General features: G+C 46.8%; 1 protein-coding gene across 2 annotated transcripts in view; it reads left to right on the plus strand.

The window, feature by feature from the left end:
* EMC7 (ER membrane protein complex subunit 7) overlaps window positions 1-12,122 on the plus strand; it is a 102,272-nt gene that overhangs the window by 2,858 nt on the left and 87,292 nt on the right. For both annotated transcript variants that reach the window (XM_018570286.1, XM_018570285.1), the window contains exon 3: window positions 8,818-8,933. In XM_018570286.1, the coding sequence (XP_018425788.1) occupies window positions 8,818-8,933 (116 nt within the window). The remainder of the gene's footprint in view (window positions 1-8,817; window positions 8,934-12,122) is intronic.

A 12,122-nucleotide genomic window follows, 5' to 3' on the forward strand; every position in this document is an offset into this window, starting at 1 on the left:
GGGGGGGCGGAGGAGCGAGCCGCTACATCACTATGATCGAGCGGCATGAGAGAGCGGCAGGCGGGGAGGAGAGCGGAGCCGCTGTCATCCTGTTTCAGGATGACAGCGGCTGTGTCCGTGGCAGAGCGGAAGATCGGTAAGTATGACTGATATTTACCGATCCTCCGTGTGCAGCACAAACACTGGAGTGATCTTCTGATCACTCCAATGTTTGTAAATAACTGGGGACACATAGCATTATGTGTCCCCAGTCATGAATGAACATGATGTGATTTACATCACTTCCTGTTCATGATTTTCTCAATGAGGAGTAGCACTCACTACAGAGGCTTTTCCCCATTCAGAAACTGGTGATAGTAAAATATTTACTATCGACAGTTTCTGAATGAATGGGAAGCCTCTGTATTGAGTGCTGAGGCTGCAGAAAAATATATTGAGGACTGTGTCCTCAATTTCCTTTTCTATTTCAAAAAGGGAAATGTCAGGGGTCTGTTTTTAGACACTAAATATTTCACTGTAGCCTCCCCAATAGTGAAAAAAATGTGTAAAAAAATAATCAACTAATAAAACAAAACCCCCCCCTCCCCCACACACCTAACATACACCTGCACCATATTGTGGTGTATGCCATGCACATGTGCTGCAGTGCGTTGTTGGAATGCATCGCTGTGCATGATTTTTTTTCTTTGTATAAAAAACATTAATTTAACTGTGGCAGCGCATGTGGCAAGCTTTGTGATGCATTGCCGTGCGTTGTGATAGCTTCTGTTGCAATTAAATATACCCAGGTATCATTTTATCACACCAACACAGCGCAAAACGATTTTTAACATCTCTTATTTACAGTTTTGCGTTCCTTCAATTTTTTTAACCTTTTCGCAAAAAGGCGCAATTTCAAATATTTGATATTTATTAACTCAATACAGCTTTATCTTTTTAGATTTAGTGATAAAATATTTTTCTCGTGCACTGATACTGATTTTAGTGCTTTTATCAATTGAATTGTGTATTTTTAATATTAATTTGAGAAACATTTACGCAATTTTCGCAGGGCCTACAAATTTAGTAGCATTATCTTTTTATTCTACTGGGCCTGTGCTTTCAGAAAATATATGGTTGGGGGAGGGGGTGTGTGTCTTTGCAGCGGCGTTGTGGAGGCAGTAAGTCTCGACAACGCCGCTGCAAACCCCTGGTTCTCAACTCGTGGGTCGCAAGCTTTTCTGCAGTGGGTGGCCGCGCCCTTCCTGCATGGAGCAGCCCATCTTCAGTAGGGAGACGAGACATAGAGGGGATCGTGGATCCACGATCCACGATCTGTCAGCATGGAGAGAAAGAGAGAGTGGGGAAGGAGCTGGCACACGGGGACGTGCAGGTAAGGAGAGAGCTGCTGCGCATGTCCATATATTCGTGGACGCGCAGCAGCTCTCAAGAATCACTGTCAATCATCAGTGGGGAGGATCCCGTCAGATACGTCAGGATGTCTTCTCATTGCGGCGCTTAGCCCCGCCCACCACCAAAAATAAGGTTTTACAGCCTTCCTGTGCATTTTGGCTAATTACAGTAAATTACATTATTTACTTATTTAGCCTAAGGAATGCATTCATAAAAAAAAGATAGAACCCCATAGTTCTCCTTTAAAAAAAAAAGAATATATATTTTTTTGGGAGTGTGTATGAGATTGTGTCTGTCAGTGTTTTTGAGGGTCAGTTCACACTAGTACAGAGTGTTAATTGCACAGTCCAGTGCGATTACCACATTGTACCATGCACAATCGCACCTAACGCATATTTTGGTGAGGGAGTTGTACTGCATTTCCATTCATTTTGGCCACAGTTTGATTACCCGACTGGAATGCGCGGTACCGCAATGCCGTGCGTTCGAATGCGGTGCGACTTGGGTCATGACTTACTGACCAAGGACAAATGTGGGTCCTGAGGTTACAAAGGTTGTGAACCACTGCTCTAAATAATACATGTGTCTTATGGTCAGGTGCGTCTTATGGAGCGAAACACACACACACACACACACACACACACACACACACACACACACACACACACACACCCCAATAAAGTTAATTGTAAAAAAAAAAAGTCATAAATTAAAAAAGCATAATAAAACCAGTCCCCCGCCCCCCACATACACACGGAAACATGCGTCGGATGTGCCTACGTGCAAAAATGACGATTGCGCCTATTGTGCTGCACATGTTACAGATCACCGCGAATGTCGGAGTGAGTTATAATTCTCGGGCCATTTATCACTGATAACATTAACCTGATGAGCAATAAAAGCGTCGCCTATGGGCAATTTTCCACAGTCATCTTCCAGGACAGCCAATGAGATAAGGCTCCGCCTGCCTGTAACAGGAAACACATCAACCACATTAAATAAAAAGACTCCTCCTTCCATCCCAATTCAGTTTTTTGTGTGTTTCCTCCGGCTATACAGGGACATCGTAATGTTTGTTATTTTCAGGACTAATTTTCTATTTGCAGAGCCTAACCCTGATATGCGTTGTGACCTACTCCAGGCTCTCCCTGCTGCAGCGCGTACAGGGATCCCTTATCGGACCCCCATCCGAGACTAGGCCAAGGTTCCCCTCCGTCATTCAGGGAACCATCCTCCTGTACGTGAGTGGCTCCAGATGGTAACCCCCCCGGTGTGCAGCAGTGGCAATGGTGTTACCCTGAGCGGTGTACTGGGCACTAGAGCTGCAACAGTTATTCGATTAAGTCGATTAAAATCGACGATGGAAAACGTTGTCAACGTTTTCCATCGTCGATTCGTCGGCTAAAATTCAAATTTCCCACACCCCTTGTGTTTTTGGCTTGTATGGGTGAAGTACTAGCGATGGAAGTGTGCTATGAGGCACTTACCAGTAAGACGCTGTTTCCAGGATGGCCGTCAGACAGGACTGCATGGTGGCTCGCGCGGGAGTGTAGCGGCGTCTCTAGGCTGCCTCCGGTGAGTACTGGAGTGCATCGTCAGCTGGGACCACCGTTGCGCCTCCTGAACGCAGAGCTAGGTGCGTCATCGAGTGGGGCCTCTGTTTCAGTGACGCGCTTCCGGTGCGCCATTTCCGGGTTCCGGAATGCAGCCTTGCGCCTTGGAGCACATAAAGGCTGCTGGGGACTGAGACAGTCGGGATGTGAGGACGGTGAGACACCTCGCATAACTAACGCCGCTCGGCCACGACTACTGCAGCTGCACACCTTCGAGCTGACCGGGACCACATACGGCCGGTGGGGACGTCGGGAGCGGGCCAATAGCGTTGTCGGCAGTGAGGTACAATATGTCCACGGAGAACGGACCAGGTGTTGCCTCCCCAGATCTGGGAGAGCATGGCACTGGCGCTAAGGTAGGCAAGTTTTTTTTATATGCAATTCTCCCCTATCTTTACCCCGCTTGTGTTGGGGGCCTGTAGCACAGGACAAGCTGGGTTGTGCTGTTTTCAAACATTGCTTGCATGTTGGGTGGAGCACTGGCTGACGGCATCCTTCTTGTCTTATGCAGGTCAAGGCCACGGAGGATAAGCCCCTTGCTGAAGCTAGCGGCTCTCGCCCAAAAGGGAAGAAGTGTGCCTCTTGCAATGCCAAAATGTCACCTTCATGGTCCAAACCCTTATGCAAAGGCTGTTTAGAGACTGGTTGCCAAGGAATCTGCAGGGATGTTCAAGGGGCTGATGGATTCTATGAAAGATGAAATGGTTACTACTTTTCAATCTTTCAGGTCTGTGTTACAGAACCCAGTGGGTACACTGGTGGATACTAGTTTACCCGGTACATCGGGGGAAGGTAGTTCGATGGGCTATGCAGAAAGCTGCGTGAGCAAGCAAGCGCCCAGTGAATCCTTGGGCTCTCAGGTAGAGTCGGAGGATCAGGATGAGTCGAAGGGGGAGTTACATAGCAGCAGAGCTACGAAATTCTTTTTTCCTTCGTTTGAGACAGGTGAGCTGTTGAAAGCCATATGGGATACTTTGGGTATTAGAGTCCGCTGAGCTGTCAGTTCATGATAAACTTTACAAAGGACTTCAGACTAAGAAAGGCATACCTTCCCGGTCCACAAATCACTCGGACCTGATCCAAGAGGAGTGGAAGCACCTAGAGAAGAAAATGTTTTTCTCGGCAGGACACAAGCGCAGGTTTTCATTTGCGGAGGAGGATTCAGGCCTGTGGGAAAAATGCTGGAAAATAGATGCCTCCTTATCAAAGGTCTCTAAAAAGACTGATTTATCGTTTGAGGATATGGGAGCATTGAAGGACAGGAAAGCGGAGGCTTTGCTCAGAAAGGGATGGGAATCAGCGAGTGCTGGGTTTAAACCAGGGCTGGCCATTACTTGCGTGGGCAGGACTTTAGGGGTGTGGCTGGTTGGGATCAGTTGCTAGGTTCCCTCCCTGTACTGAGCAAAGCAGCCGCTTACATTGCGGACGCCTCGGCTGAGGCGGTCAGGTACTCAGCTCGGACTTTAGGGGTGTGGCTGGTTGGGATCAGTTGCTAGGTTCCCTCCCTGTACTGAGCAAAGCAGCCGCTTACATTGCGGACTCCTCGGCTGAGGCGGTCAGGTACTCAGCTCGAACTACGGCATTGATCAACTCCTCCAGGAGAGCACTGTGGCTCAAAACTTGGTCAGGGGATGCATTCTCCAAGGCAAAGTTATGCGGGCTACCTTTCAAAGGTGACTTGCTTTTTGGCCAGGAGTTGGAGGCGGTGTTGGATAGATCCGCGGACAAGAAGGGTTTTCCGCTGGCACCCAAGCAGCAGGGGAAAGTTTTTTCGTGGCCAAAGGGGTCTTTTTGGGGAAAAACAAGACCAATCCAAAGGGTGGGCTTTTAAAAAAAAGTCTAAGAGCAATTTCCTCTTTAACCCCCCTCAGCAGCCCAATAAATCCCAATGACCGATTGCTCAGGGTGGGAGGAAGACTGGGAGAATTCTTCCCACTCTGGAGGGAGCTGACCAGCAACAAATTCATTTTGGAGCTGGTTCAGATCGGTTACAAAATTGAACTGACGGAATGGCCCCCGTCCAGGCTTCTGGTTATTTCCCTTTCCAAGGACCGGAAGAGGGCAGAGGCAATGACAGCGGCTCTGCAAGATCTGTTGGACTAGGGGGTCATTGTGTGAGTACCGACTTTGGAGGAGAAGAGGGGATTTTACTCCCACATCTTTTCCAGGATGAAGCCCTTGGGAAAGTGCAGACTGATACTCAATCTGCAGCCTCTGAACAGGGTGGTACTGTACAAGAAGTTCCGTATGGAATCGATCTTTTCAATACGAGAGTTGCTGCCCCCCGGAATCCTTTTTAGCGGCTATAGATCTGAGAGACGCTTATTTTCATATTGCAGTGAGACAGTCGTCACAATACAATACAGATTTGCTGTCCGGGGACCGGCTGGAGTCCTGCATTTTCAATACAGGGCCTTGCCGTTCGGCCTTTCCTCTTCGCCTCAAATGTTTACAAGTATTGGCAGAGACTCTGGCCCCCCTAAGGTCACGGGGGGTGGGGGTCATTCCATTCTTGGACAACCTTTTTGTTTTTTGCCCCATCAGAGGTTGTGTTCCAACAAAAGCTGGAGCTAGCGATACAACACTTGGAGAGTCTGGGTTGGTTGGTGAACAGGGAAAAGTCACAACTGGTCCCCACACAGAGGGTAAGGTTTTTAGGTTATTGGATCAATACCCAGGAAATGACCATTACATTACAAGGGGAAAAAGTGTCTTTGCTGGTGGAAGAGACACTGAGAGTGAAGTTGCAGTGCGACGTATCAGTAATGAGAGTGGTGGGACTTATGACGTCCGCCATCCCAGCAGTTACCTGGGCGCAATTCCATTCGAGGACACTACAGAATTGGCTGTTGAGGATCTGGGGAAGTCGGCAAGAAGACCTAGACAAAATAGTCCATCACGGAGGAAATCAAACCTTCCCTGCTGTGTTGGATGGACTGTCGGAACCTCTCAGTAGGCAGGCTGTGGTGCCAGCCAGCACCATTAGTAGTCACGACAGATGCCAGTGTCTGAGGATGGGGAGCCCACTGCCTGGAGCACATTTGGCAGGGTACCTGGGAGCACGCGGGCAGAATCAAGTCGTCAAACTGGAGAGGGCTTAAGGCGATAGGGCTGACTCTCTGCCAGTTTCAAGATACTTTAGCAGGCCACCATGTAGTGGTGGCCTCAGACAATGCTGCAGCGGTAGCTTATTTAAACAACCAGGGGGGCACGCGGTCGCATGGCCTAATGGCATTGGTGACGGAAATTCTATCATGGGCAGAACGCAACCTCCTCTCCTTGACGGCGAGACATATCAGACTCACTCAGCCGAACGGAGCTTCACAGGTCCGAATGGGCTCTGAACACGAGGACGTTTGTCTGGATCACCAGCTTGTGGGGCTGTCCAGAGGTAGACCTCTTCGCAGCAGCCAACAGGCAGGTGGAACAATTTTTTGGGGGTAGACGCTTTGGCGCACCCCTGGAGGTTCCGGTTAGGTTACGCATTTCCTCCGCTGCAGTTGATTCCGAATGTACTTCGGAAACTCAGGGGAGAGCGGATGACTTTAATTCTAATAGCGCCATACTGGCAGAAGAGGCGTTCACGACACTCCTAGAGCTGTGTGTGGTGGGGCCTCTGCTTCCGCCAACGGCAGACTTGCTGGTACAGGGCACGGTCAGACACCCGCAAGTACAAGCTTTAAATTTAGCAGCATGGCTTCTGAGAGGGAGGTGCTGATGACCAAGGGGCTATCTGCAAAGGTAGTGTCTACACTGATGGACAGTAGGTAACCGGTAACGTCCGCGATTTACCTGAAAGTGTGGAGAGCTTTTCAAGCTGGTACAACAGCCAAGGTAGACCAACGGCTGACACAGTACCACTGGTGTTAGATTTTCTACAAGGGGGGTTGGAGAAAGGGCTTTCCTGTAGTACTCTAAAAGTGCAGGTTTCAGCTCTGTCTAATTTTGTGGACATTAGACTGGCGGAAGAACCTCTCATAAAAAGATTTATGCGAGCTGTAGTCAGAATGAAACCCCCAAAGGGCAAGGTCGTGCCAAATTGGGATCTCTCGGTGGTATTACAAGGGTTTCTCAAGCAGCCTTTCGAGCCCCTGGGGGAGTATTCAATACAGAATTTGACGATGAAGACATCCCTCTTGGTAGCATTGGTTTCTGCTCAGAGAGTGAGCGAGATTCAAGCATTCTCCATAGCGGATCCGTACTGCACCATCCTGGTCGATAAAATTATTTTGCGGCCTGATCCGGCTTTTTTGCCGAAGGTGGTGTCCTCTTTCCACAGGACTCAGGAGGTGGTCATCCCTTCGTTTGCAACTAACCCTACCTCTGCTAGAGAAAAGGAATGGCAAGGTATTGACTTACGAAGGTGCGTCTTGGAGTATCTTTAGGGTCACGAAACCTTGGAGACAGTCGACCCGCCTCTTTGTAGTATTTGGGGGTCCCACTAGAGGGAACAGGGCCACTAAAAGCACAATAGCTAGGTGGATTAAAATGGCCATAACTGAGAATTACAAGGCACAGGGCTTGGTATTACCAGGTCCGCTCACAGCACACTCGACTAGAGCATGGGCTACTTCATGGGCTGAGCGAGCAGGGGCTACTCCAGACCAGATCTGCAGAGCAGCCACGTGGTCCAGTTTCCAGACATTCGTCAGGCACTACAGGCTGGACCTTATGTCTCAACAAGACCAGGCATTTGGCAGGAAGGTCCTGCAAGCTGTGGTCCCACCCTAAGAGGTAAGATTTGTCCTCACTGATCCTCTCATTGGCTGTCCTGGAAGATGACTGGGGAAAACATGAGTTGATTACCTGAGAACTCTGTTTCCAGGAATCTTCCAGGACAGCAGATTCCCACCCTTGGTTGTTATCCAGGGGACATCCGTGGTTGGATGACAGAGGGGATATTTTAGTACATTTGGTAGCCTTCGGTCCTAGAGGGTACTGAATTGGGATGGAAGGAGGAGTCTTTTTATTTAATGTGGTTGATGTGTTTCCTGTTGCAGGCAGGCAGAACCTTATCTCATTGGCTGTCCTGGAAGATTCCTGGAAACAGAGTTATCAGGTAATCCACTCATGTTTTCGGTGTGGTAGTTTTTTGGGATTTTTGCAGGCGTGTGCAATTTTAAGGCTTGACATGTTTGGTGTCTGTGACCCCATTTGTTTATATTTTACCACAAATATGGGTAAGAATAAATGTTTTATAACATAACGTAGGGAAAACCTACTTTTTTAATTGATAGTCAAAAATAACCCCCCTTAGTGGTGATTACATACCACCAAAAAAAAGCTCTGTGTCCTTAAATTTTTTTAACATAAATTGCAAGGCTATAGTCCTGTCATGTGAAATTTTTGACTGACTGGTGAGACACGCTAACATTTTTCAAGCCGTGTGTGTGCGCGTGCGACTTCCTGCATTGTGTCACTTTCCAGCTACAGAAGCAGACATCTGCTTCATCAGCTTCTCTGAGGGTCCCAAGGTGACATGGGTCTTGGAGACCCCTGATGTCTCCATAAAGAGGACCTGTCATGTAAATTGGCTATCACATAGGGGGCTTCTTAGTCCCCCATGTGACAGCAATAAAGTTGTGTAAAAAAGAAAGTAATACAAAAATTAAAGAATCCCCCCCCAAAAAAGAAGCATTAACATTTTTTTTAAAAGTCCTCCGCCCCCCACATACTCGTGCAGATATGCGTCGGGTGCGCCTACGTGCGAAAACGATTGCGCCTATTGTGCCGCGAACGTCGAGTGTGAGCAATAATTTTAGGGCCACGCAATTTTAAGGCTTGACATGCTTGGTGTCTATTTACCCAACAGGATGGCAGCTTTGTGGTCCATGATGTTCCCCCTGGTTCTTATGTAGTAGAAGTTGTATCGCCAGCTTATCGATTTGAACCAATCCGAGTGGATATCACATCAAAGGGTAAAATGAGGTAATGAAGAGTAAGGTTCTTTTTTTTATGCTAGCATGAGGGTTTTCATATCCATCTACATGTAACAGGGTTTTTGTGTTTAGTATTTGGATGCAAACACAACCATTTTTAAAATGAAAGGCCTCTTCCCCTTTATAGTAATTTTAGTTTCCCCTTCCATTAGTAGTCTTTGAGGAGGCCAGATTCTTTTCACACAAATGTCTTGCAGTGAAGTTTGTCAGCGACTGATGCGTGAATTTGCATTTTGAGATTTAAAGCTGAAGGATGACTTTGTTTCTATTTCTTTATAATTAGAAATACAATGGTGACTTGTTGCCTCAGTGGTCTCCAGGTGTATCCTCTCCCCCTTTAGGTAATAACCATTTGTAACAACACGCAGAGAAATGGGGTTTTTTGAGAGGTATAACACCAACACCTGATTTATTTGATATAAAAAAATATATTTATTTTACATATAATAAAACACATGTATACATTTCATGAAATTAGAATCTCAGTTCAATCTCATCTTAAATACATTAAACAGTTGCATCCTAATTCCAAATCATTTTGTTCATGCATATTCATTTGGGGATCCATGTATCCAGACCCTACGCGTTTCGCATATTGCTTCCTCAGCATCTGTCTAATAGGAAATGTTGAGTTTTAGATTAGTTCATCTAGGTAGCGCAACATGTAAATCCATTCTGAAGTCTAGACACCGAAGAGAACCGTGCTCATGGCAGCTCCGCCGGACAGAGGGACACCCATCACCAATATCACCAATATCACCCCCATAACCCAAACACCTCTCACTTACCACCCAATGGACTTCCCGGATGCAAATAGGATTCCCCAGATCAAGTGTAGACAGGGATCGGAATCCCGACGTCACCACTCCGTCCAGGGGTCAATTTGGGGGCCCTGGGGCCACAAGAGAGGGTGCTTGCGGAACGAACAGTTTTTGGAGAGCCACCTGTGCTGAGGAATTAGTTGGGCTATTATATCTCTCTGTAGGATACCATGCCTCCTATCGTGTATGTTTATATTCACATATATGTATTTATGTGTATCCCTACTTGTAAGTACTATGTGGATAATTAATCCAAGATAACCTCCTTATGTTCTCCCGTCTGACCAAGTGCCTTCCATGTTATCTAACCCTTTGTGAGTCCAGTGCTATGTTTTAGTGGTCCTGTGTCAAAATGTTCGGATATAAGTCATTGTAGTAAACAACCCTTGTGAACATACGAGTATGTGCCACAAAAATATATATATAGATATCTCTATAGATATAGATATAGATATAGGCAAAATAAAAGATAAAAAATTACATCACACATTCACAGCAGGAATTTGTTTGAAAATTCCTGGAAAAAAAGGGAGGGGTAATGTACCCCCTCCAGTATTCCATCCATATCTATTCGTATATATTGCTGTGAATGTGTGATGTCAAAAATAATCATAATGGTTAAGTTAGTTAAGTGGAAATCACTCTTAAATGAGCAAAACATATATCCACTTAGCAGTGATATGTTTGTTTGATTCTTAGGTTTTTTTTTGTCAAACAAACTTTTTTATATATATCAGAGAAAGGAGATATCTAATAATTGCTCCCCAATAAAGTGCCCATCGTTCATATCCCCATAATTCTATTACCCTCTCCCTACACACATAGTTTATGCCTTGCAAGGCCAACCAAAATTGATTAACAACCAAAACTCCCCCCTCCAAGTGAGTGTTGTCCCTATGTGACTCAACTTGCTCCTTTTTTATATATCTATGGGTGATTGATCATTGCTGTCATCTGTCCCTCCTATATCTAAAGGTTGTCCACATACCTGTTGCTTTCAAGTCAGGAAGATCCAAAGTGTGTAGCCTGTGTATCGCATCTGTCTGCTTGTATGTTGCTCTACTCCTAAATCCTCACACCTGTGGCTCGCCTCCACTGCCCGTCCCTCCGATCATTCCCTCCATTCTATTTCTTTATAATTGAATTACGGTTGTGGGGTGCTCTTGAATAAACTGCTACTGCAGTGGCGGTTGAGGACTTGACTGCTTTCTAATTGGGATACATGGAACACGAGACCTGTGGCTGAGCTGTCAGAGTCTAACAGAAATATTACACTGTGGCTATAACCAGGAGGTTTTGGACCACAATCCCAGGATTGGGTAGATATTTAAATGCTATAAAGTCCACTTTTTGCAAAACAAATCGCAGATGCCTCAACCGTTTTCTTAATATCAATGTGCATTTTTTGTTAAGAAATGTGTACAGTCTGGCACCTGCGATCAGTACGTCCAAGGGGCACAAATGCTTGATCCATGTTTCCCCCTGCCTCGGGTCTGTACACTGGTACTGACCTCGACTGAAGAAAGTGCCACTGGACTACAAGGGAGGAGGGATAGTCAGCGTGGTTCTGCACATGTCCCATCTACCATGTTGGCAGATAGAACTTGTAGTAACTGAATGTAAACCATAATGGAGCCAGATGTCTGTTAAAACAGAGCTTAACACCAAAGGCCTAAACCATCCTGCCAAATGGCAAAATCTATGGCTTGAAGCCCGTACACTACAAGCAGATGTCATGTGTTCAAGAAACGCACTTTTCCATATCTCAAGCACCACCTTGCTCTCACAAACATTACCCAAACACATACTTTGCTAATTCCCCCCAAAAAACTAGGAGTAATGATTGCGGTAAGGGACGCGGTTGCCTTTTCGAAAATTTCATCCTATAGCCAGTGGTGTATTCTTGTTTGGGGCTGCCCTAGGCAAGGCAAAATTTTGGCGCTCCCCCCTCCCCCACTAAATTTACCCCACCCCTTCCTGTTAAATACTTTTTGCGTAACCTGCCAGCCGCTGGATACAGTGCACACACTGTATCCAGCTTTTGACATGTTCTGCTATTAGCATAGCAGGAAAGCTGTGGTCTAAGGGGTGCTGTGCAGGATCTGTGGTGGGCTCTGCAGGGTCTCAGGGGGGCTTTACAGGATCTGTGGTGAGGTCTATGGTGGGCAGAGCCCACAATAGCTCTTGAAGATCTAAAAAAGGGGCTGTGGTGGGCTTTGCAGGCTGCAGAGCCCCCAACGGTTCCAGCAAAGCCCCCCCCACAGATCCTGCAGAGACCCCCTGAGACCTTTCGGTCTACAGGATCTCAGGGGGGCTGTGCAGGATCTGTTGTGGGCTTTGCAGGCTGCAGAGCCCCC

Source organism: Nanorana parkeri, unplaced genomic scaffold, assembly GCF_000935625.1.
Source record: "Nanorana parkeri isolate BGI_ZX_2015 unplaced genomic scaffold, ASM93562v1 scaffold1496, whole genome shotgun sequence".
Lineage (NCBI taxonomy): Eukaryota > Metazoa > Chordata > Amphibia > Anura > Dicroglossidae > Nanorana > Nanorana parkeri.